Source organism: Vanacampus margaritifer, chromosome 1 (assembly GCF_051991255.1).
Source record: "Vanacampus margaritifer isolate UIUO_Vmar chromosome 1, RoL_Vmar_1.0, whole genome shotgun sequence".
Lineage (NCBI taxonomy): Eukaryota > Metazoa > Chordata > Actinopteri > Syngnathiformes > Syngnathidae > Vanacampus > Vanacampus margaritifer.
The window spans coordinates 45540157-45565928 of record NC_135432.1 but is presented as its reverse complement, the minus strand read 5'-3'; the positions used below and the strand labels follow the sequence as shown (position 1 = coordinate 45565928).

The following is a 25772-nucleotide window of genomic DNA, read 5'->3' as shown; positions in this document are numbered from 1 at the left end:
CAAACTAAAATGGGAAAACAGGGGTCAGCTCCGGAGAACCATTCCCATAGTAATAATCCCCAACAGGAGGTGTTATATAGAGTTGCATTAGGCGGCCGTATATTTCCATCGGGAAGAGCAAAGGTCAATTCGAGTTGACCTCCCAGTTTACTCAGTGTTACCCTTTTGCTAAAGAAAATACCCTCCTCACTAGTTCCCGGTGGCCAGTGACCTCCGTCCTGGGTAGTTATAAAAGTACTCCAGTCTAGCCGAAAAACATGTCCTGTCAAATACCACCAGTATTCTACCCAGTCTTCCCCTTTAGTCTGCCTAGTGTTCCTAAATCCCTTTAAAGACCTAATGGGAATTCTAACAGAGGTGTTCGTGTTGGGGCCACTGTCACTGTTATTGAGTTATTATAAGTCCAGGATATGAACCAGGGAGTGTGTGGAGAATCAATACCTCGCTTTATACGATGTGTTGTGGTTACGTTCAAGGTTGTATTGAGGGACTTCCAGAGATACCAGATTGGCATAAAAATCAATATGAGAAAGAGTGTCGTGATGTAGCAGCAGATGGAGATGAAGCCATCTCGAGATGATGTTCTTTGTTGAATGAAAAGGGGCGTTGTCAGCTTCTTTTAGGACCCCAGGATCGACTGCCCAAGGTCCAAGGATTGGTCACCGGGATTATTCTGCCAGTAAATGTGACTCAATCTTTCTGGATGATGCCCTCAAAAGGGGCAGCTGGACACTGGATCAGTAGATGTGGTTTTCCGGTCAAGTCGTCAGGTGGTCCTCAGGTGGTGGGATTGCTGAGCCTGGGTTTCCCGGTGGTGGGATCGCTGAGCCTGAGGCGGATCCGGCGGGCCGTGTAGAGGAGATGTGGAACCACGTGTCCCCTTTTCTGTGCAAGCGAAACTGCACAAGATGTCCTCTCCGTTACCTTGTGGGGTCCAGTCCACCTGCTTCATCTTTTTCTCCCCCTTTGGACATCCACACACTTTTTTCTTCTGGACTTGCCTTTTCCTGCCACAGCTTAATTGTTTCTGTGGTTATTTCTTGTCCTTCTCCTAATTCACCTTCGCTCACCATCAATTGTAGTGTTGGGCTGTAGCCCGCCGCTTCCTTTGCCGCCTTGTCTGCCGAATCATTTCCTACTGACACAAAATCATTATTTCTTGAATGTCATTTACATTTTATCACAGCTACTGCTTTAGGCAGTAGTAAGGCGTCTTTCAAAGCAAAGATGTCTTGATGGTGTTTAATAGGTGCCCCTGTTGCAGTCATGAAGTCATTTCTTTGCCATTCTGTCATGGCGGTGTGCACAACCACATGTGCATACGCAGAGTCAGTGTAAATGTTTACAGTCTTTCCTTGTGCTATCTTTAGTGCAGTTGTTACAGCCACTATTTCTGCTCGTTGAGCTGACTGTGACCCTGTGAGTCTCTCTGCCACTATCAGGTCAAAAGTTGTTCCTATCATTTGTGTTACAGCAAAACCTGATTGGAGTCCTTTATTGCCTTTAAAACAACAGCCGTCCGCAAATAACGTCAAGTCTGGGTCGTCCAGTGAGGTGTCGTAAAGGTAATTTCTCAGTGAGTTCTCTTCCAAAATTCGCTGAGTGCAGTAGTGGGGTTGTCCCTCTGCCATGTTAATTCCTTCATGTATAAAGAAAATGTGAGATTGTGTCAGGACTGATTCAATCTTTCTCTGTCGTCCCCCTGTCATAGTAAATGCTTGGCTGGCTACGTACTGCACTGTACTATGTGATGTACGTACTGTCAGCGGGTGATGTAACACAATATGAGATGTTTTCTGAATCAGGCAAGCTAATGCTGAAGCAAAGGCTGCACAAAGAGGATGACGTTGTTCATATTTTTCAAGAGGCGTTGATGCATAAAGTCAAACATGTCTCTTACCATTTTCCCCTTTCTGATAAAGAACAGCAGACACACTGATGTTTTTTTCAGAAACATCCAGAAAGAACATTTTGTTGTAATCAGGGATGACAAGAGCAGCTGCTGATGACAAGAACTGTTTAAGCAGAACAAAAGTTTTCAGCAGCTGGAGTCCAAAAAAGAATATGTGATAGGTTTCTCATCCCTTTTTCATTCACTAATTGTCTGAGAGAATGAGTCAGTTCCGCAAAATCCGGAACATGATGTCTGGAGTAGTTGCAAAGACCCAGAAAAACCAACATTTGTTTGACATTTGTTGGTTTGGGATGGTGCAAGATGTCATCTTTGTGTGACGGAGACATACCTGTACCATGTCTCGAGACCAGACGACCCAAGAAAGAAACCTGAGGTCGGGCAATTTGGAGTTTGCCTTTGGAGCACTTCAAACCCACCGAAGCCAGATGGCTCAAAAGGAGCTGTGTAGCTTGAAGGCAGGACGCCTCGGATGGTGCAGCTAGGAGTAGATCGTCCACACATACTGCACCAAAAGAACATCCGGAGGAAGTTGGAGAGGTGACAGCAACTGTCGAAGGGAAGCATTGAAAAGTCCAGGAGACAACACAAAACCTTGAGGAAGCCGGGTGTAGGAGTAACACTCATTATTCCACGTAAATGCGAAATACTTCTGCATAGACAGATCAAGAGGGATACAAAAGAATGCATTAGCAAAATCAATGCAGGCAAAATTAGTGTGTAATGGAGTGATCTGCGACAGAGTCGAGTGAGGATTGGGCACCGGCAGTGTAGGGGTCAAAACTACAGCATTAATAGCTCTGAGATCATGTACCATACGAAATTTACCAGTATTTTTCTTTATATACAGTGAGTCTGTATGTAAAGAGTGTTGCCAATCAGTTGCTTTTGTGCGGGGCCAGGACAAATGGAACTAAATCTTTCGCCGTGTGCTGGGATGACACCATCAGTGAAACACGAGGATGGCACGGAGGCATAGATGGATCAGGTGGATCCGTCATCCTATATGTGATATATAGTGATTGTTCTTCAGTCAGAGCAACTGAATAAGCCACACCGGGTTTGCCTGCAAACAGATCACCCATACGCAACTCCCAGGCGTTGTCATCAATTGTTCGGAACGCTTCACTGTATATCTCATCACCACATCCGTCATAGAAAAGAGTGCAATGCATACAGTCAGATACCATATCATACGACCTGAGATTACGAAACCAAGACGACCAAAGTGTCCAAAAAGTTTCAGCATCTTTCCAGCTGGAGAAATCAGTGTCAATCTTTGCCCAATAGATGTCAGCGGCGGTGCATGTCATGGCGTGTTGAGGCACCACTGGAAATTGGGTGGAGACGTTGGAGGCGGAGTCACCAGCACAGTAATAAGTATGTCCATCTGGAAACTGAAGAGTGAGCCCGTCCGGCCCACGCTGGATCAATGGAGCAGTTCTTATGAGAAGATCCCTTCCCAAAAAATTCACTGGACAGTTTGGTGCGAACAGAAAGGAGTGCAACAAAGTTTGTGTGAAACACTGGGTGTGTATAGGAGTTGTCATATGCAGGATAGTTTCCTCTCCCTTGAATCCAACCAATGAAATGCCTTCGGCGGTGAGGGAACTTCCAGGTGGCAATGTCATAATGGTAGAGTGACGAGCTCCAGTGTCGGACATAAATGATAAAGAAGTTCCTCCTACCGGCAGTTCAATCATAGGTTCCTGCAGACCTTGGCATGAGAATTCAGGGTCCCATCATTGCGGAAACTGTCCACCAGGTGGCGGCAGGAACTGCTGGTTTGGCACAGGCGGATACTGCTGCTGGGGTGGAGCCAGGCGGGGTGGAGCGTTCTGTGACTCACGTCCCCTCTGCTGGTTGTAGTTGCGCCCTCTTTGTTGCCCCCCGCCTCTCCAGCCTTGTGGGCGTTGACGACAGTCACTAGCCCAGTGTCCAGTGCGGCCACAGTTGTAGCACTGGTCTCGGCACATGAATGGACCTGACTGATACATAATACACTCAGACATAACAGTAGGTGATGAGTCAACAGTAGAAGCCGGGATTGCAATATTTTCCTCTTTTTTCTTCGAATTCGAATTGTAATTCAGTATTCCTATGTTTTTCAGTTTTTGACTCTATATCTTTAGCATACCTCCTTAGGTGGTGTTTCAGATGAGACAGCCATCTGGTGTGGTCTGCACCAGGAAGATCAGGATTCACCTCCATGGCCTGCACAACAGACTTAGGGACACCTTTCAGCACCGCTGCTCTAAGAACTTGCGAATATAATGCAGAGTCAGTCGGCAAGTGTCCAGTTTTCAACGATTATTCTACAAGGGCACGGTCAATGAATGCCGCAGCCTGCTCGTCAGCTTTTGGAGCGAACATCAACTCAGAAATGACAACCTCAGGTATTGGAAGCAGTCTGCCAAGCACTGAAAACAGTGTCAGGTAATTATCACGTGATAGAGCCTCACCATCCTTTAAAAAGGACATCCCTGAATTAGTCATCAACACTTCAAGTTGAGAAAGAGGGCACGCCTGCGTCAAGAGCCCGCGCACATCCCCCGCAGTTAAAATCTGACCTGTAACCTCCCTCTGAAGAGATCTCAACCAATTTTCACCCCCCACCGGCATTGGGGGAAGTTTCTGCAACAGCACACTCAAGTCAGAGGGCAAATAGGGTTTATAAACCGTGGCAGAATTTCCTGTAGCGGGGTAATCCTTTGCCAGCATTGGGGCTTGAAAACCTGCCCTAGAACGCGTCACAGGCTTTTGGGGAGTACTGTCTGAGAGACGTCCGGTCATGCTAATGTCGTGAGTGTGGTCAAATGCAGAATCAGGGCGTGTCCCTGAAGCTGTCCCAACTGCACATCTCAGGTCGGCCAGATGATTTTGAATATCTGCAATGCGATAGCTGTTCGCCAATGCACTAGAAGTTTCATTAGTCATTTCTCGCTCTCGTTGCTTAAACAATTCATCTTGTTCAGCCTTCAATATACGGTTTTGTTCTGTCAGTTCATCGTCAGCAGCTTTTTCAAAGCGGGCAAGAATTGCACGCCATTTGCTGCAAATTAACTGGGGCACTTTAGAGTGTCTAGTCAGTTCCAAACTTTAGCTTGGGTCAGTTTCTCCTGCGGCCCATCATTCATAAGCAACACTTTGTCCAATTTTTCCTCCAATTGTCTCACAGAGGCGGTTACGCCAGCTGCCAAGCCGTCAGCCGCGGCTTGCACTACAGATTCACGCAGCCGAGGGTTACTGTCAGCACTTTCACCATTCCAGTCAACATTGAGACTTCCCCCAATCACAGTTAACAGGGGAGCTTGCATATTTTGCAGCATCTGAATAGCATTTACATATGGGGAATCAGTAAACGGGTTAATGGGCTCAAACACATTTTCCGTGGGCGGCTCAGCATATGGTGGCGGCGCAGTTGGCGACACAAACACATTCAAATTAGCCCCTTTCTCATTCCTTGCTTCTATCATACTCTTCCTAGAAAGTTTCAATGAACTACCCATAGCCAACATTCTAGCATTAACGATCATCTGATCCACTTTTCTACAGTTTTGTCTGACGTTTCTCTCTCTCGGAGACAACCCATATGTCCCCCATACTTCTTTGTCTAACAACTGTCGTTTCTTCACACATGCTAGCTCTACCTCTTTCATCAAAGATACCAAACAAACAGCGGTTGATAATGGAGGAAACCAACCTTCCTCACAACAAGTCCTCATCCAATTATTCAACAATACTTTCATACATCCCTATTTTTTGCAGGCATAATTCCCACACATACTTCAATACTTTCATACCATCCCTATTTTTTGCAGGCATAATTCCCACACATACTTCACACGCAGTTTTAACCTGCCCTCCATTTCCATATTATTTACTTACTTCCTTATTTATTATTATATTCAATTATTATTAATTTATTTTTATTAATTCAGCGACGTCTCACTTGTGGTACCACAGTTCAATAGGTTATATTTATTCAACAAAGTTGCTCATTACCCCTCCAAAAAATAAAATAATAATAACAAACAAACATGTAATGCCTCAGAAATGCAAGGGCTTACTATCCCTCAGATTCAACAAAGAACGGGAATGCCATGTGTTTTCGTCGAATAAATATGTCCGGACCTCTCGATTCCTTCAGAGTGGCCGAAATTCGAACTTCTTATCCCAAAAATAAATCCCTCAGAAATGCAAGGACTTACGTTTTCTTCAGATCCGTCACGGAACGAAAATGCCATGTGTTTTCCTCGAACAAATATGTAATACCTCAGAAATGCAAGGCCTTACGGTCCCTCAGATTCAAACAAGAATGGGACTGCCATGTGTTTTCCGTAATTTAATAAGACCACTGCTTCAACCTGTACACACATATCTCTTATTTCTCTTCACTTAGCTGCGCACAATTCATCGTAACGTTACTTCCGTATACAAAAACCTAGGTTCCCACGATACACAACCGTTGTGTATAGTTCAGTGTCGTAGTAAAATCCAAAATCAAGGACTTCGTGCCTCTGTAATTCCGCAACGGAACGAAACAAACTTGTATTTTAAACTCTACTAATACCTGTTCACTCAGATCTCATGTACAATTTTTAGTCAAAATTTAGATGACGAAAACCGGTCGCAGAGTCCACAACAGACAGGAATTCACTACTACGAGGATAAATGTCCTCTTACCGTACAATTAATTTGGCGCCAGAAGTTCTGTCTGTCGAAAAAAACCTTTAACCAGCAACGTCGAACGTCGGGGTCACCAATTTGTTGGAAAACGTTCCTTGTTTTCCTCGTGTTCGTAATGTTGTTTTCAGAATCAGACTTGAGATCGGTGAATCAGTTCCTTCGAAGGATTTTATTCTACAGAAATTTCTGGACATCACAGACAGATCCGGCCAAACGCCGTGGATTTTCCCCTGTGTGTCCTTACAGCGGACTCACAGCATTCTTATACTATCTTGAAAAAGTATTACAAAGCCTCCTTCGCTCCCCTCACAGGAAACAGCCCCCCCTTCCTTAAGCCCCCAGTCCTGAGTTCAATACACATGGCGACAAAGGAAGCAGATAAGACTTTTTACACTTTTACAGCATATCATCAAATGCACATTTAGTTCAAACCCAGATACTGGGCCGTTGATGTGGAACCAGACAAAGTCCTTCAGACCTGATGAGCAGAAATTCTGACAGCACTTAAACAGACACATCCACAGATCAAACACAGGAAACCTTTTTAACACATTCTCTAACCAGATAAGAGGAAGGAAGAATCTTCAAACGTTTTCGTCACCTTAGTACACTCATCAAGCTTTACTGAGTGAGTTTATACAGTTATGTCTAAATCTAAACAGCTATAATAAAATCAAAACAGTTATAATAAAATTGAAACAGTAAAATGCCAACACCAGCTTTAAAGACAGCTTTATATGACTAGGTGCGACAACGACAGTGCATCTAACTGTGTGCAAATGACATTTTTATGAAAGGACTCGGAACAAGCTTTCCGTAAAAGCGCACACACCTTTAAAAAAATAAAAATAGCTACGGAGGTTTGTAATATCTGCATAAAGTAAACTTATTTCAAGCCTTGAAACTAATAAACCAATTGTTACGCAACAGATTGAATGTAAAATAACAATCATGGTGTTTCAAATATGGGGAAAATAATTAGATTACTCCATTAATGAATTAAAAAAAAGTATTTACTTAACGCCATTAGTACAATATAACCTTGCCACACATTTTTTTTTCTTAACGAATATCCTTGCAACTACAACATGTCCAAATATAATGGATATTGAGGAAATATTGTGGCCAAGGTGACAAGTTAATGTGAGATGCCCTAGTGTTGACAAATGAAAGTTGTCTCTTCGAGACTGTCTGTCTTTTCTTTGGTAGCATTTTCATAAAGCTAGTCGTGTTTTTGTACTGTCATAACTTCACATAGCTGTTTCTTTGTTTTGTTTGTTTTCATCAAATCACAGCTACGCCGTTCAGAAGAAGATGAGGAGAAAGAGGAGGACATTGAAGTCCCCAAAGCTATGGGCGATATCTTTGAGTCGCTCGCCGGAGCCATTTACATGGATAGCAGGATGTCATTGGAGACTGTGTGGCAAGTGTATTATCCAATGATGAGACCACTTATCGGTGAGAAAAAGTCATGAATTTCATAATTGTATTTATCATTCTAAAGTTGTGAAAGAAGTTAAATAGAATTATCTGATTTTAGCAACAGCTCGAATTGTTTTAGTTTTACGGTTTTGCTTAGTTTATTTATTTATATATATATATATATATATATATATATATATATATGTATTTATAGCATGTTAATCCCAAGCACTTGAAGCAAGGGTTATATTAAACAATACAAATCTGAAAATATAATGAATTAACAATTGTTTTCCTCTTTTATGTATTTTTATTTATATATTATTATTTTATATATATTATATATTTTTATTTATATATTATTATTATTATTATATATTATATATATATATATATATATATATATATATAATATATAATAATAATAATATATAAATAAAAATATATAAAAGAGGAGCAAACTTGCATTTTCTTGTGAAAAAACAAAGCTAAATTGATAAAAAAATAAAATAAAATAAAAAGATCTACTGTAATGTAATTTTGAGATTTATGGGGCCATTATTGTGCCAAAACAATTTACGGAGACGCTTCCGACGGTCCAGCAGCGGTTGAGCAGCCACCCTTGTAATGGTCGCAGTGACAGCAGGCCCAGGGGCACAAGTTCCGTCAGGGACGTTAACTTGCCCAGCAGACGCAGAAAAAGGACATAAGGCAGCATCCCATTGGCACGGAAGAGAGAGATGAGGCGTAGCACATCGTCGACCCTCTGTGGGGATGGTCGAGCAGTCATGGAGGTGGTGTCCAACGACATTCAGATGAACAGAGTCTGCTGAGAGGGAACAAGAGAGGACTTCTCCAGATTGACCTTGAGCCCAAGTCGTGACACATGCCGTAGAAGCGTAGACTGATTGCCTGATCCCTGGACGGTACGCATATCAGCCTGTCGTCCAAATAAGGGAGCAACTTCATGCCCCCCTCGACTGCAGAGGAGTACTCTGAACTGCCAGTGGCGACCCCTGTAAGCAAAGCGGAGCAACTTCCTGTTCTCAGGAGCAATAGGTGCGTGGAAGTAAGCGTCCTTCAGATCGATTGACGTGACCCAGGGACAGACGGAGCCGCATAAGTTGTGAGGCAATACAAGCTAGGGAAAGGATACGAAATAATCGTACCAACACTAGTGAGTTGTATTCAAAACAAGTCAAAGCAACCATAGGCAAAACGTCATCAGTCATTGACATCCACCATGCGTACTTACAAACTTGAAGCCGCACTCAGCGATGAGGAGCGGAGATCATGTAAAGCTGGAAGGGGAGCTCTAACGTCCATACATATAATTTCAAAAGTCAAAAATACACCGAGCCGTCGCAGCCAAGGGGGGCGGGAAAACCCCGCTGCCCTGATCAACAAGATCACAGGCCACCAGCGATGGCGACGAAGAATAGTGGTAAACACTGCAAGTGACGGTTCCGACTATGATCCACTTTTATACATGAGGATTACGTCAGCCGGAACCCTGGAAATGTCCTTTTATGAATTCTTTCTCGAGTGACGCATGTGCGTGGGGGATTTCCGTGCTGTTTCAGCCATGCTTCGGGAGGGCTGAAATAGAACGCTTAGTTTTGGTTTATTTTTAGTTAGTTTCAGTATTAGTTTTTGTTTTAAAAAAAAGTGTATTACTTGTGTGCAATATTTAACTCTTTCACTGCCACTGACGTTTAAAGACGTCAAGTAAAAACCTACGCTTCACTGCCAATGACGTCAAAAGACGTCATCCAATGATTTTTTTTTTTTTTTTGAAACGGGTAGAGGAAACCCTTCCGCATGTCTGGAGAAAGTTTCAAGTCTGTCTGTTGTGCCTAATGACTATTTTTGGCCCCTAGAGGGCAGCGATGACTCTCTTTTGACAAGATCGGGTGGGCGTCAGTAGAGGCGGAGCTAGAGCGTCGAGCAGGAGATGAGAATGGAAGACAAAGGAAAAATGGCGGCCGGTCGCGAGGAGCTCACACCCGAGACGTTTTTTTCAAAGACCAAAAGCATCGCTGAAAAAGCACATTGTTGACGACGATGATCATCATAGATGATGAAGATGAGGGTGACTCCGTGGTTGGAAAGCATTGACGCGGCAGTAGAAGACGTTAGATGGAGCTAGATGGAGGAGGGAACGGGCAATGGCGAGCGTTTGCAAGCAGCTCTACACTTACAAGACGAAAGGCATCGACCAACGCTAAAATAGTACATTGATGACGACGGTGATCATCCTCGATGATGATGAAGGTGAATCCGAGCTTGACGGCGAAATTGGAACCGCTGACGCGGCGGCTATGACGGTGTCGTAACGCGGAGCGCAACCGAGCACGCACAGGCGGACGTTCGATCGGACGACGGAGAGTGCCCCGAGTCCAATGCATATTCATCGGAGGAGTGTGTACAGTCTGCTACATGCTTTTTATTCCCCGGAAAAAAAGGCCGTCAAGAAAGTGTAACGTTAGCACGCAAAACGGACCAATGTGAAAGTGAAAGTAAACTGTTGTGCGAGTCCTGGCGTCTCCTTGCACGCAGGAGAGCGTTACAAAAGGAAAAACTGTATTTGAAACATCCACATAATTGTAAGTAGTACCACAGTTGCACACATTTGTAAATAGTTTGCGAAATTGTTTTGTCAAATTGTTACACTGTTGAATGGAAATAAACGTATTTTGCAATCAAAAAACACTTTTTCATTGTTGGTGAAAGCGTTTTACAGAAGTAAAGCACTATTTAGGTGTTTGTGGCATCATTCATGGACAAAAAGAAGTGTACAATTCACTAGAGTGCATGAAATAACATCGTTTCACAAAAAGCTCTTTTTCTCCGTTTTTTGTTTCAAAAGAGAGAATTTCGGTGAAAGTAACCATTTTCTATTGTTGATTACTGAAGAACGGAATAAGGTAGAAACAAACTTTTTTTCTGATGAAAGCTGAGAGTCCAATCTTTCATTTGGTAGTATGTGTGTTTCCATAGTCCAAATACGACATTTTCTGTGGACCTTGAAAGATCACTCAAAATGCTTAAATCGGCTGGCAGTGGGGACAACCCGTTTCTGAAAACGTCTGGCAGTGAAAGAGTTAATAAACACCATGGTAAAATAAAAAAATTAACACATTTCTTACCTAGTGTCGTATTTTGGCTGAGTTACATGAAAAAGAAGGCGAGCCGACCCATTGGAGCCAAAAGTCAAGCATGCAAAATTGACACACTTTCAAACATCCTTATTCCGGTCATTAAAATCAACCCCAAATGCTCATGTATTACATTAATTACCAAAATACTTTTTCATTTTTTTAAAAAGCATTTTCAGTTTTATTATGTTTCGTTAACAAAATTGTTTTTGAATTTTTGTTTTATCATTAGTTTTCGTTAACTAAATTAACCTTGAGTAGGTGTCATGAGAGAAGCGCGTACGTCCAGCCAAGTGAAACTTTTTGGGAATGCGGTTGAGTTTGTTTTGAATATTATATTCAATATGTTTTGATGCAATGCAAAATGCAATTTTGGCTTGCAAACTGTGATGTGTAACTGCTTATTTCGAGCCTTGAAATATGCACAGTGAAATCTCAGTTCACAAATGGTGCTACTCACTAAAAATTTTCAGGCAAATATTATCTTGGTATCGATCTATTTATCGGTTCATCATGAGCTTCAGTTCACAAACAGTCACAGCTTTCACTCACAATGATTAGTTGTGCTTTCTCTCAAACAACATAAACAGAATTCGCTCTGTAACTCATGTTTTCCTGTTATCTTTGTTTTTTGCTGTCAATTTGTACGTATGGTTCCTAAATATTGTTGGTATAATAGAGGAGCAAGTGTGCACAATGTTCTAAAAAAAATAAAAGGCTCTGCTGCTTCGCCTGACATTTAAGAAACAACTTGAAAATGCACAAGCAAGTGAAAGGGCACTCACATGTAAAAAAAAAAAATATATATATATTTTTTTTTTTAATAAAAAAGAGAGAAAAATATATATATATAGGGCTCGAGCAGCTACCGCTGCAAGGTCCCTATTGTTTTTCGTTCGTATTATTATTATTATTATTATTAGGGCCCGAGCAGCTACCGCTGTGAGGTCCTCTTGTTTTTGTAAGAATTATTATTATTATTGCTCGAGCAGCTTCCGTTGTGAAGTCTCTCTTGTTTTTGTACGAATTCTTCTTCTTCTTGGTAAACGATCTCATTTTTGGGGATCTAAACATTTATGAAAACACAACAAACTTTGCACACTCCTCGGGCTCGGCGAAAAATGTGATATTATGAAGTTGCCATAACAACATAACAACATATAGCGCCCCTTAGCGTGGAAAAATATGCACCAATCTCGGCACGTTTGACCGAGGGCTACAAAAATTGCCAGGCACGTGAAGCGCTCCAAGACACACAAAAAAGTCAGTGGAAGCCATATCCTAAAATGTACAGGAAGTGAGCTATGAATTTTTGAATGCCCAATTTTGGCCCATTTTTGCACATTCACTGTGGTCATTCTTTTTGCCTCTTTGCAAACAGTTTGAATCCGATTTACTTCTTACTTGACATGTATCGTCTCAAGACCTGGGACGACAACTGGGGAAAAAATCTTGACTTGAAATACTATATGACAGGGGCAGTGCCTCCAATTTTGCCTTTGATATTTCCTTCATCAAAAAAGAGGAAATCCTTGATAACTCCGCTGTGCAAGCTCCAAAAAATCCCAAACTTCTCATGCGTCTTAATAGCCACGGCCTAAAAACATATATATGATAATATTCGGTTATACATTTAGCGCCACCTAGTGGTGACAAGAAATGTCATACTTTACATTTTTAGCTATTGTGCCGAGCCCGTTTGAGGGATCCAGTTGAAATTTTGTCAGAAAAGCCTTAAGATGTTGATCATGCCCAGCACCGAATATTGTAACCTTTTGCCAAAGGGCGTGGCCGTTACGGTGCCACGAAGTCTGATGATTCGCTGTGACGTTAAAAGCTGCGTTAACTTGACCCAGATGATCCTATCTTCTCAAATTTTTTTACACATTTGATGAGAGTCCAGGTCTGAATACATCAGGAACTTATATTTATTCGTGCTGATACTGCCACCTACTGGCAATTGTTTTTGTTTTGTTTTGTTTTTTTTCTTCTTTTTTTCTCCAACCACGTTAACTGGATCTACCTCACATTTGCTCAGAAGAGTGTTTAGGCCTTCAAGATGTCATAACACAAAGTTTGTGAGTTTTCGCAAATTGCTGTGGGCGTGGCAAAGTACTGTTCGCCAAGAAAACAGCGGCAATTTTGAGGGCCTAAACATGCACATAAAATCATGAATCTTGGCACACATATGGCCTGGCAAAATGAGCAATATTTTATCATGTATTGTGCGATTTTTATATAAACACTTAAAATGTTTTTGGGACCATGGCAATATTTAAAAGAGAACGTTTTTATACATTTTTGGGAGCAAATGAGTTAAAGATATTTTTGGGCAAATTGTTACATAGAGCAGCTTTTAATATATCCTTAATAAAATTATAACGTGCAGTCCCACTGTAATGTTCCGGACAGAGCTTTAAAAAATGAACATTCATATAAATTACCGTACTTTGCAGTTCAGAGGGTGTTCTTCTGTTCCTTAGACTGTGTAAATGCAGCGCCCTGGTCAGTCACTGCTGGTGCGCGCAAAAGAGCACCATATTGTAGCAAAGCACGTTTTTGAAAAGTAACTAGGCAAGTTGTCTGGCAGCTGTGCAAGTGTCTGGCGGCTAGGCAGAAGGCTCCTAGCTCTGCGTGTTCACCCACGGAGCTCGGGTGCATTATTCAGGGGGGTGCGAGCCAAGACAACTTGTTTCTGGGCAGGAAAAAAGTCCTTCTTTTGCCATTTATTTTAATGGGAAAAATTGCTTTGGTTCATAAACAGAGTTGCAGAACGGAACGGAACCGCTAAATGTAGTGATTTAATATTTGCATATCTGAGGATGTTTTTGAAACATATTTTCACAATCACTTTTATCACAATCTTACCCTGCAGAGAAATTTTCCGCAAATGTGCCCCGTTCTCCTGTCAGAGAGTTGCTCGAAATGGAACCTGAAACTGCCAAGTTCAGGTAAGGAAACAATTCTTTATAGCTGTTGTCTATACAAGTGGTTCTCAATTACGGTCCTTGAATACACCTATCCAGCCTGTTTTCCATGTCACCCTCAGCCAACACAAGCGTTTCAAACAATCAGCTATTCAACAAGCTCTGCATGAATCCTGATAACGATCCTAAGCTGTGTTGGCTGAGGGAGACATGTAAAACAGGTTGGATAGGGGTACTCAAGCAATGGGGTTGAGAACTATGAAGGACCAAAACTGCCAAAATTAAAAATAAATAGATGACTAAATAAATAAATGACTTCTTCTTTTCCTTTCGGCTTTTCCCATCAGGGGTCACCACAGCGAAACAGTTGCCTCCATCTAACCCTATCCTCTGCATCCTCTGCTCTCACACCAACTACCTTCATGTCCGCTTTGACTACATCCATAAACCTCCTCTTTGGTCTTCCCTTAAACCTCTTGCCTTCTTCTTTTCCTTTCGGCTTTTCTCTTCAGGGGTCGTCAAACTTCTTAGTAACATTATGCAATGCTGAATCAGGGCTACCAAAGTCTTTGGAAATGGCTCTTTAGAACCTTTGGCGGTCTTGTGTTTGTTAATTATCGCACTTCTAATGCAGTCCCACTTCCACTTTGAACTCCTCCGTCACACCTACAGCACACCTCACCACTGTCTTATAGTGTTCATACATGTCCTGCACCACTTGAACATACTTCTCTGCCACTCCAGACTTCCTCATACAAAACCACAGTTCCTCTCGGGGCACCTTGTCATAAGCTTTCTCCAGATTTACAAAGACACAATGCAGCTCCTTCTGACCTTCTCCGTACTTCTCTATCAACATCCTCAAAGCAAATATTGCATCGGTGGTACTCTTTTTTTTTGGGGGGGGGGGGGCATGAAACCATACTGTTGCCCACAAATGTTCACCTCTGCCCTCAGTCTAGCATCAACTACTCCTTCTCATACCTTCATTGTGTGGCTCTTCAGCTTTATTCCTCTGTAGTTGCCACTAATCTGCACGTCTCCCTTGTTCTTAAAAATTCGCACCAGCACACTTCTCCTCCGTTCCTCAGGCATCTTCTCACTACCTAAGATCCTGTTGAACAACCCAGTTAGAAATTCTATTGCTACCTCTCCTAGACACTTCCATACCTCCACAGGTATATTATCAGGACCAAGTGCCTTTCCACTCTTCATCCTCTTCAATGCCCTTTTCACTTCATCCATACTAATCTTTGCTACTTCCTGGTCCACAACAGTCACTTCTTCTACTCTTCGTTCTCTCTCATTTTCCTCATTCATCAACTCTACAAATACTCTTTCCATTTTCCCATCCCACTACTGGCATCTTTCAACACACTTCCATCCCTATCCTTTATTACCCTAACCTGCTGTACATCTTTCCCATCTCTGTCTCTTTGCCATGCCAACATGTATAGATCAGTCTCTCTCCTTACCATTCAACCTAGCATACAAGTCATCGTAAGTCCCTTGTTTGACCTTTGCCACTTCTACTTTCATCCTACGCTGCATTTCCCTGTACTGCTGCCTACTTTCTTCAGTCCTCTGTGTCCCACTTCTTCTTAGTTAACCTCTTTCTCTGGATCCACTTCTGCACCTCCTCATTCCACCACCAAGTCTTCTTATCTCCTTTCCTTCCAGATGACACACCAAGGACTGTCTTACCTGTCTCCCTGATCACATTTGCTGTAGTTGTCCAGTCATCTGGAAGCACTTCCTTACCATCCAGAGATGGTTAGTAAATAAATAAATACATTAAATACAAAACAATAAAATAAATACAAATAAAAACAAAATATGAATATATATTCGTAAATTAAAGTAAAAATAAAAAAAAATGAGATTCAAAAAATAAATATCAAAATAAATGTTGAAATAAATAAAACATAAATATATAAATACAATTATATCAATCACTAAATAAAACGTTCTGCTCTCACATTTATTTATTTCATGCTGCACACGCTCTCTCAGGACAAAATGCCCAACCCATTACACGCTTTGGACCGCCTCCTCATTTGAATAACATTTTGACCTGACAGAGCGTCTGCAGCATGAAATAAATAAATTAGAGCAGAGCCTTTGTATTTATCGATTAATATTTAATTCTATTTATGTATTTATTTTAGGTATTTATTTTTAAAAAAAATTTAATTTTGTTTTTTTACATATATATATATATATATATATATATATATATATAGTTGTTTTTATTTCCATTTATATCCATTTTTGTATTAAATTTTAGAATTTTGCTTTTTTATATCCATTTTTATTTTCACTTTTAGTCATTTATTTATTTATTCCATTTATTTAGTTTTAATTTTGGCAGTCACTTCATAGAAACCACTGGTCTATACCATTATACCATTGTGACAAGATTAATTAGAAAGAATTAAAGAATATACTTCGCAATATATTCACAATAATGTATTTTCTTGCTATTTGAGATAGAGAGCATTGTTTTTACTTTACTCATGTTTTCATCAGAATTTAGGGCAATGTTATTACTTTTCAGTTAAATGAGTCTTCCTTTGTTTTTGTGCGTGTCAACATACTGAAAGGACCTCAAGCCAAGTCGCCTAATGTTGTGCATCCAAAATGTTTCTTTATATAAGACCAAAAAATACACCATCCACTGTTTTATAAAACCTAAAATGTTATTTATCTTTATATTGAACTGTATTTGTCAAGTGTAAAATGGGTTTTATGTACGTTATTAACAATCTACAGTAGAGTAATAACCATATACCAATTGTGGGAGCAAATTAGTATAAAACACACACACATAATCCTCCAAGTGTAAATTTTATATTGTGCATTATATACACACATGGACAAAAGTGTTTGTACCCCTCTGTTAATGAAATGCAACCCACAGTAGTGATAGAAATAACTTGAATCAAAGAAAGCAGACCACCACTGACCGTCTTTTCCGACTACACTTTCCGCATCTGCTCCGACCGACGGAGGTTTGGCGATATTTATGTGTATATATATATATATGTGTATATATATATATATATATATGTGTATATATACATATATGTGTATATATACATATATGTGTATATATACATATATATGTGTATATATACATATATATGTGTATATATACATATATATGTGTATATATACATATATATGTGTATATATATATATATATATATATATATACATATATATGTGTATATATATATATATATATATATATACGTACATATATATATATATATATATATATATATATATATATATATATATATATATGTGTATATATATATATATATATATATACGTACATATATATATATATATATATATACATATATATATACATATACGTACATATATATATATATATATATACATATACGTACGTACATATATATATATATATATATATATATATATATATATATATATATATATATATATAAGCGTGTCGTCGCGGTGTAAGGGCTGACGATGATCTCGTCTATTCAGAGTTTGTGAACAACGACAATATAAATGCCCCAAACTATTGCGACAGACGTCAGTAACACAAAGTCCTGAAGTCACTTTCAAGCTCCAGTTAAGAGCGCTAAAACATAATTATGCTGACATTGTATTGTACAGAGTTTAGTGGCAACTGCTACCAAATAGTGAGCTACCAGCAACAAGCTAGCCACGCTAGCTAGCAGCGGTAAAGTGCTCCAGTCGTCTGATTACTTTTCACATGCTTAAATACTACAGCCCGTAGACAGCTGGGGTAGGCTTCAGTCCGACTCTCGTAAGCATTAGCGGTTCCGAAAATGGATTGATGGACTGTGCACACTTTGATTCTGACAGCCTGACTAATTTGTGTTCCTACTGATCACTTATTAACAAACCAGGCTTACTCAAATGTGCTATTTTTTTAGCCGACAAAATCGCTATTGTGGGTCTGACGTCACTTTAATTCCATTGACCAAAATCTATGGGGAGAGATTTGTCTAAAATGTCACTGTTTTAGAGGAAGATAGTTTGCCGACAAACGTAGTTTAAGTAAAACAAAACAAAAAGACAAAAAAAAGTTGATTATCTAAAAATGAAAACCAGTGTTATTACATGCAAATGTGTTTTTTGTCTTCGGTATTTATAATTATTAATAATTATATTATTCTTAAACCCAGAAAGTATACACAGGTTTATTTTTTATTTATATCCAAATACCTGATTATTTGCTAGAATTTTCAGTAGGATATCCGAATACCAAAATATTCGATAGCTGCAGCCCTAATAATAATAATTTGGAGTTGTTTTGAGGCACGCCCACACGAGTTCTTTCACCACACACCCCTGTCAAAACTAGCTTGCAACCCCACAACCCATACTGCACATGCTGCACTCCAACTTAAAAGTTTTGCCAACATAAATAATATATATTATGATTAATTCTGTTTGGTCCAAAAGGAACTTGCATAATTATAGTGTTTAAAATAATCTTATTTGTCTTAATATTTTGAAATGTTTAAACATTTTCTTGTTTTGAACAAAAATAATAATAATTGTGATTTCAATTATTACCAAAATAATTGTGATTATTATTTTTTCCATAATCGAGCCAGAGGTATTGATTGAGAAGGATTTCATGTGTATACATCCAATGTTTATGAAGTGTTTATTCCTGAGTGAAAACTTGAGACTCCATTATGTGCAATGTGAGGCTAATACATTCGTATTTTATGCATGGTCCATGTGTAAAATAACAAGGTATTATAATGGCTTAAAGTTGTGTTCCTAAAATCTAGACGGCTATGTTTGCCATTTTTAGTTGAATGTTATTTTTTTGTTTGTTTGTTTGTTTAATGGGTAAAAGATTAGGGGGGGGGGGGGTCACAATCATTTTGGTGGGTGGCTATATGGCCCAACCGTGGGGACATGTGTGCCTGTATGCCATTTTTTTGATGGTATCCCAAGTGTGTAAACTGTCTTTTTGTTTGTAGCCCCGCAGAGAGAACTTATGATGGAAAGGTCCGGGTGACTGTGGAAGTCGTTGGAAAGGGCAAGTTCAAAGGAGTTGGACGCAGCTACCGTATTGCCAAGTCTGCAGCAGCTCGACGAGCTCTGCGCAGCCTCAAAGCCAATCAACCTCAGGCCCAAAACAACTGAGCTCCTCTCAGCACAAAGCACCTATGTGTTGATGCTTCTGAAGAATAAACAGTATTTGCTATCCAACACAACACAATGCTCGGTATGCCCTGTATGTTACACAAAGTGATGAACATCTGAGGCAGCCACGGAACACTGTGTGGAGATGCAACAGAAGAAGCAGACTTTTTTGCAACAGATTTCACATTTGATCTTTTTGCGCAAACACAATCTTTATTTGCTTTCTCGGCTTTTGTGTATTTACGAGTGCTTTATTAACATTAAGCAAAGTGTTCAAATGGTCAGATTGCAATGTATATTGCTACTTCCTCATCAGGAATTAGGATGAGGCACATGCCTGTTATGTTGTCACTTTGTACATAGTTCAATAAAAGTGTAAATCAATGTACGTAGCTAGGAGAAATACAAAAGAAAATGTTTTAACTCCTCAGTATGTACATTAATGCCAGTAAGTTTTAAAGGGTTAAAGAAATGTTGGCAGCAGACGTAGCTACCAGATTCCACTGGAGAGAAACACGCACTAGTTGTGTTGCTGTCGAACAATTGACTTAAAATTGTATTTGTAATCACTTAGTCGTTTACGGTCTGTATTATATTAATTGTGTGGTCACATTGACACCAAAATTATATAGAGATAGCAAAGTGTGTATAAAAAACTCAAATTATGTTTTTGGACTCAAGAGGCTCAAGGCCCACCCGTATATTCCGCAAAATAGGAATGTCAGCATTCCCAGTTACTGTAATTTAAACTAGATTTAAACTGCAATTGGGTTGCATGTTCCTATTTAAAACTGTATGAAGTGGATTTCTTCTGTAAGTGTTTTAATTTTTGTTGTATATGATAGTGAGATTAAATGTGGTATTACTTTGATTATTAGGTTTAAATACATGTTTGTACTAAAATAGATCAACTATTCATTATTGTGCTCTAATGGCTTTCAACAAATAGAAAAAAAAATCAGTTTTGATACAAAATAAATCTGTATCAATTGTACAATATGCTAGAGACTTTTTACATTGGAAATTCATGTTTGAACTCATGTTTTCAATGGTTTTGACGGAAAAAAGGCAAATTTATTACAACAGTTAACTGTTTACTTACATCCTATAGAAATCCTCGAATCCTTTGACACTATAGAGTTAAAGTTAATTATAGGAAATAAGGACATTAGCCTTTTTTTCCCCTTTTTTTTTGTTCTCTTCATAGATTGTGCATGTTGTCGTTTTTGTTATCGTCATTATTTTCTTCATCAATATGCTCATTTCCACTTCAGTACCTCAATTAATTGCATGTTGTTTTTTTGTGTGCTTTTTTTCCCTTTTGTTTGGTGCTATTTTTTTGTATGAAGCTTGAATTTCTCATCTTTTTTTGCACTGTAACTGTAATACCTCTTAATTTTATTCATATTGTTTAATGGGATTATGTCTTTTTTGTCATTGGGCAAGCTGTGGAGGTGTGCTACATTGTTCTGTCTTCCCTTCCACACTTGAGTTTGAGGCTAGAAAGTTGGGGAGAGGCTGAATTATTTTGATGGGGGTGAGACTTCATTGTGTACCTTTCTGATAAAAACAAAAAGTGTAATTAGATGGGTTTTTAAGCTTATGGAGGTAATCGTATTGCACTCACGTTCACGAGGGACTGACTGTAAATAGACAATTCTTCTGTTCTTATTGAGACAATTTACTATGTAGGTTCAAAATTTGGTTTTGCTATCTCAAAATATAGTCATCCAAACACGTGCTTCTACCTCATAGAAGGGTGCACTCAGTGCTTTATTGACTTGTTAGTTGCTACCTAATTCAGCTTGTTTTGAAAGTGAGTTTTAATTAGTGCTGTCAAAGTTAAAGCTTTAATTGATTAATTGATCACAAAAAATTATCGCATTAATCATGAATTAATGCAGATTAATCACACTATTAATTTTAACCATAGATTATTCTTAAGCGTGACAACGGATGGCTACGTTTAAGGTAGCACAGGTTGTGTTTGAGCAATAAACCTAATTTCATGCATTAAAGTAAAGCATTTAATGAATGTTTGCGTATCACATTTAGAATATTTGTTCACGTCAAAATATCACGGTCATTTTTTTTCCATTTTTAATTATGCAAGTAATTAACTGATTAGAAAAAGAGGCGGATTAGCGTGTGCAGTGAATCAGAAAATGTTGAAGACGTCCTCATAACATTAAATGTCAAAGGAATTAACCCATAACCGGTGCTCTTCAAATTTTGTGGGAATTTTTTTTTTTTTTTAGATAAAGCATTTTATTAAGCAATTAATCATGATTAATCAAAAATTCTAAGATGTGATTCATCTGATTAATAAATGTAATTATTTGACAGCTCTAGTTTTAATGTTACTCTTTGACCTTATCAGGATGCAACACATAACTAATGTATCAGTTTAACCTGTCTTGTTTACATTGTCAAATACAGAACATGTAACTAGGGGATGGGAGCGGTGTGTCTCAGTGGTAGAGTGGCCGTAACCCAGGCATTGTGGGTTTGATCCCATGCCATTGTGACCACGTCGAAGTATCCTTGAGCAAGATACTGAACCCCCAGGTGCTCCTGTTGCTGCGTCATTAGGTGAATGAGTAGTCAAATGTGCTTTGAGGGCCGTGGAAGGTGGAAAAGTGCTTCTGTCCCGTCAATTCACCAGCCTTGCTAAATTGGAGGTCTGACTTGTGGAAGAAGAGTGATTACAATTCCAATTTGAATACATCATCAATAGTTGTAGCTAGTGGTGCAACGAATCACAAGTCACGGTTCAGATCGATCAAGGATTTGAGTCTCGGAACGGATCAGGGATTTGAGTCACGAATCGTATCGTTTTTGGATCAGCAAAAAAAAAGATGAAATAATACTTTGTCTTCATTTATTTTGTAAAACAAAAAAAACAAATATATAAAATAAATAAATTCAAAATGTCTAATAAAGCCCTTTCGGAATTAGGAACACAACTTTAACTCATTCACTCCCAACCATTTTTACTGAAGCAATCCCCTTCGTTCCTGGCTGGATTATGACAGATTTTACAATGCCCACAGAATATTGTGCTCTATTGCTATAAAAACATGAAAGTTTAGAGTCTCTTCTTTCATCAGAAAAAAACACACATATATATATATATATATATATATATATATATATATATATATATATATATATATATATATGTTTTTGTTTAGGTTTAGGGTTAAGGCACATTCCATTGCTTTAAACATGGGGTAGCCTTGGTCCAGAGTATTGAATTTTTTTTTAAAGTAAGCCAGGTACCAGCTGTCAAACTCATTTACAGCTACAGCTACCAGCCAGGCACTCGTAGGTAATGCTAACAGCTAGCTGCTAGCAACTTACGTCGGAGACTTCTACCGTGTCATACAATGATGGCATAATTAATTTGTGGTTTCTTAGCGTCCTAAATTAGCGATTGAATATGAATTCGGGATAGTGTTGTGTTGATGTTGGTCGCAACTTTGTCAAATCTACAAACGTCTAAAACAGAAATTAAGCTAGCCATCACTCCACGACGTGGGCCACTTTCAAAGTAAATGTCTACTAAGGCTATTTGCATTGCCGTCAATGTATTTTTTACCTTACCCTGAACGCAAGCGATGTGTTGCTTTGAGTTCGCTGAATGGTGTCTACTGTAAATGCGCACGTTGTTGTTGTTTTTTTCCCCCCCATCAACCAATCCACGGGTCGTCCGCGAGCCGAACCGTCCATGGGGCCTGATCCGAACCGACCATGGATAAAATCAACACTGATCCATTGCACCACTAATCAATAGTTGTAGCACAACGTATGCTATCCAGGCTTATTGCCCCCTTTTTATTTATCTGACTGTCTGAAATTGGTGAACCCCCCATTTGAAATCACATTGCTTACTAGATATTCTCCATCAGTAGCTGTACACAGAGATCCTGCAAATTGTTAACAAGAATGTAACAGAAGATGTAGCAGTCGTCTGCATTTGCCTTTTACGCAGAACTCAGGGAAACAGTGTATTGTGACCGTGTGTGCTTCATGGCTTATAGCAATCAAGAAAGTAGATGCACGATCATGTCAGCACCAAACTCTGGTATGATTAATGACAGCAATTGTTGCTTTCAACACAACAAGCCTAAATTGTGGCATCTCTGTACAGGAATAGTCTCACTTATCTCCAACAGGAAACTTTGTCCCGAACTTTTTTAAGGTCATGTGTGCAATCTGCCATTAATTCCTAAGCAGGTGACTTGCCCAGTGCTCTACCAATATATGGCCACATTCAATCTTGCGCCTGAAATATGTGTATGGTTGCCACTCATGATAGCATCATAAACGTTAATGGGCTTCATTGGTTTCAAGCATTTTTATTTTGGAAAGGTAAGGAGTGATGCCAAAAACGTAGGTTGTAACGTGTTTTGACTTTCCTCCCTGTTATAAATGTAGCACAATTGAGCATTGCACTTGGACATCATCATGTGATCAGATTCTTATCATTATATTAATTCATTTTATTAATAAGTATAATAAAAATCGTATAATTATTTATCCGAGCGTGCACGAGAGTAAAAGATGGAAGGCAAAATAGTCAGATTTTTGATTTTGTAATTTCAAGAGTACGATGGCCTATTACGGCCACGTATAAATGTGTATATATATATTTTTAGAGTGTTGGGGCAATATTCCAAGAAAAAAAATCTCACAAATTTGCCACAAAAAAAACGCCTCGATTTGCAAAGGTCCAAAGCTTGAGGATCAAGCATTTAAGTTAATTTGTTAAAATGTATATTTACTTGTACATTTATGTTTCCAGAATTATTATTTACACATTTTGGTATTTTTTTGTACAAGTAGCTCAGTTGATGTGTCGAATCTGCTGCTCTCCGTCTTGCATTAACCTAAAGTATGCTAGCTTCTGATTGGTTAGTGTTAGTCAGCTGATCGGGGATCCGGAAGTGTTGTCACTCCAGTTGCAGTGTGTGACAAGTAAAGTTTAAATTAAGAATTAATTTGTCTCCATCCTGCCTTTTCATACTATAAATAGTGTCCCATTAACCATCAACGCATCCTCACATTAGGCAATAGCTACGCTACGTGTATTTCTCATAAGTTTTTTTTCTCGCAAATCTGCAAATTTGCCACTTTATCAGCTCACAAATTTACAAAACTTTTCTCGCATAATAGCCACTTTATAAAGTGCCAAATTTGTGAGTTCTCGGAATATTGCCCCGCCCTCTTAGAAAAAGAAAAATTCCTGGCCCTAATATATAATTGTGCAAAAGAGGACTACCGTGATTTCTTTTGTTTTTGTTTTTTGAATTGCTAACAAATTCAATTGAACAGCAGTCTTGGCTGGGCAGACAGAACTTAACCTTTTTCTTTTTTTTTTGTTAATTTAAATATACACTGTCAAAATAATTACTCTACACTTTGGTCATCCAGTATACTATGTACACCATGTTTGGAAATGAAATATGTAAAAGTCCATCTACGTCTGCATTGATAAGTGACATGAATGCTGAATTATTTGCTTTGTTTCATACTTTAACACTGAACAATGATTCTGGTGTCTTGTACCTCTGTGGTGGCTTCAGACTAAAAGACCTTAACTTCAAGTAGACATACACTATTGCGCTTTTTTTTCTTGAAAATTTATTACCTTTCTGAAGTGTCGTAATAAACATGTATGTGACATGCTTTTGTTAACAATATCCCATAAATCAAGAATTATATGGCATTTTTTACACCCTATTTCCTTCTTTTTTTGGGAAAAAAATCAAGATTGTCTCATGCAAGTGAGCCAGCCATCATCCTGCAGAGCAAATGGCAAGCATTTTTTTTGGACTGACGAGCTGTATCTTTTGCGCTGTCTCCGGCGCCTCTTCCGCCTCTTGGCGGCTTGTCTCCGGTGGAGCGGGCTGCTTGCTTCTACAAGCAGAAGCAAAGTGGGGGAAAAACTGCCTTTCGCGTAAACACAACAAAAATGTTTTAGTTGACAGAGGAATAAATGAACTCTTTGAGTATGTACCGCATGGGCACATCGCCAAACACAGACACACCGATACCCAGACTTCTTTACCGATCTATCAATAAAGTTTAATTTATGAGAAGCTAACACTGTTGTATTGCTAATCAGCATTCATCAACTGTCATTGTATCCCCCAAACCGAAGTGCCAAATTACACATGTCAATGTTGCAGTGTGCTGCATGAATAATGATTTATTGCTGGTAACATTTACGTCTGTTTTCGTTTTGCAGCAATTAGCATTAGAATATAGCTGAGTTTCATCGTTATTCACAAACCTGTTGAAAACACTGGGAAAAAGCTTGTTACAACATGGCCCTGGCTGATCTTGTATACTCTGCTGCCACCTGCTGGCCGTTTTTTGTAATAACTACCATTGCTGTTCAACAAATGGAAGAATGAGCCCTTTTACTGGACTAATAAGACACTACATCAGTGACACGTATTTCACCGTGATTGTACGGCCACGGGC

The 25772-nt window shown here is 39.2% G+C and overlaps 1 protein-coding gene across 6 annotated transcripts in view; it reads left to right on the top strand.

Moving 5' to 3' along the window:
- dicer1 (dicer 1, ribonuclease type III) overlaps positions 1-25389 on the top strand; it is a 167088-nt gene extending 141699 nt beyond the window's left edge. For all 6 annotated transcript variants that reach the window (XM_077558777.1, XM_077559962.1, XM_077557977.1 and 3 more), the window contains 3 exons: positions 7897-8059; positions 14057-14132; positions 19115-25389. In XM_077558777.1, coding sequence (XP_077414903.1) covers positions 7897-8059; positions 14057-14132; positions 19115-19280 — 405 coding nt within the window. In that variant the 3' untranslated portion in view covers positions 19281-25389. The remainder of the gene's footprint in view (positions 1-7896; positions 8060-14056; positions 14133-19114) is intronic.
- Positions 25390-25772: the final 383 nt, after the last annotated feature.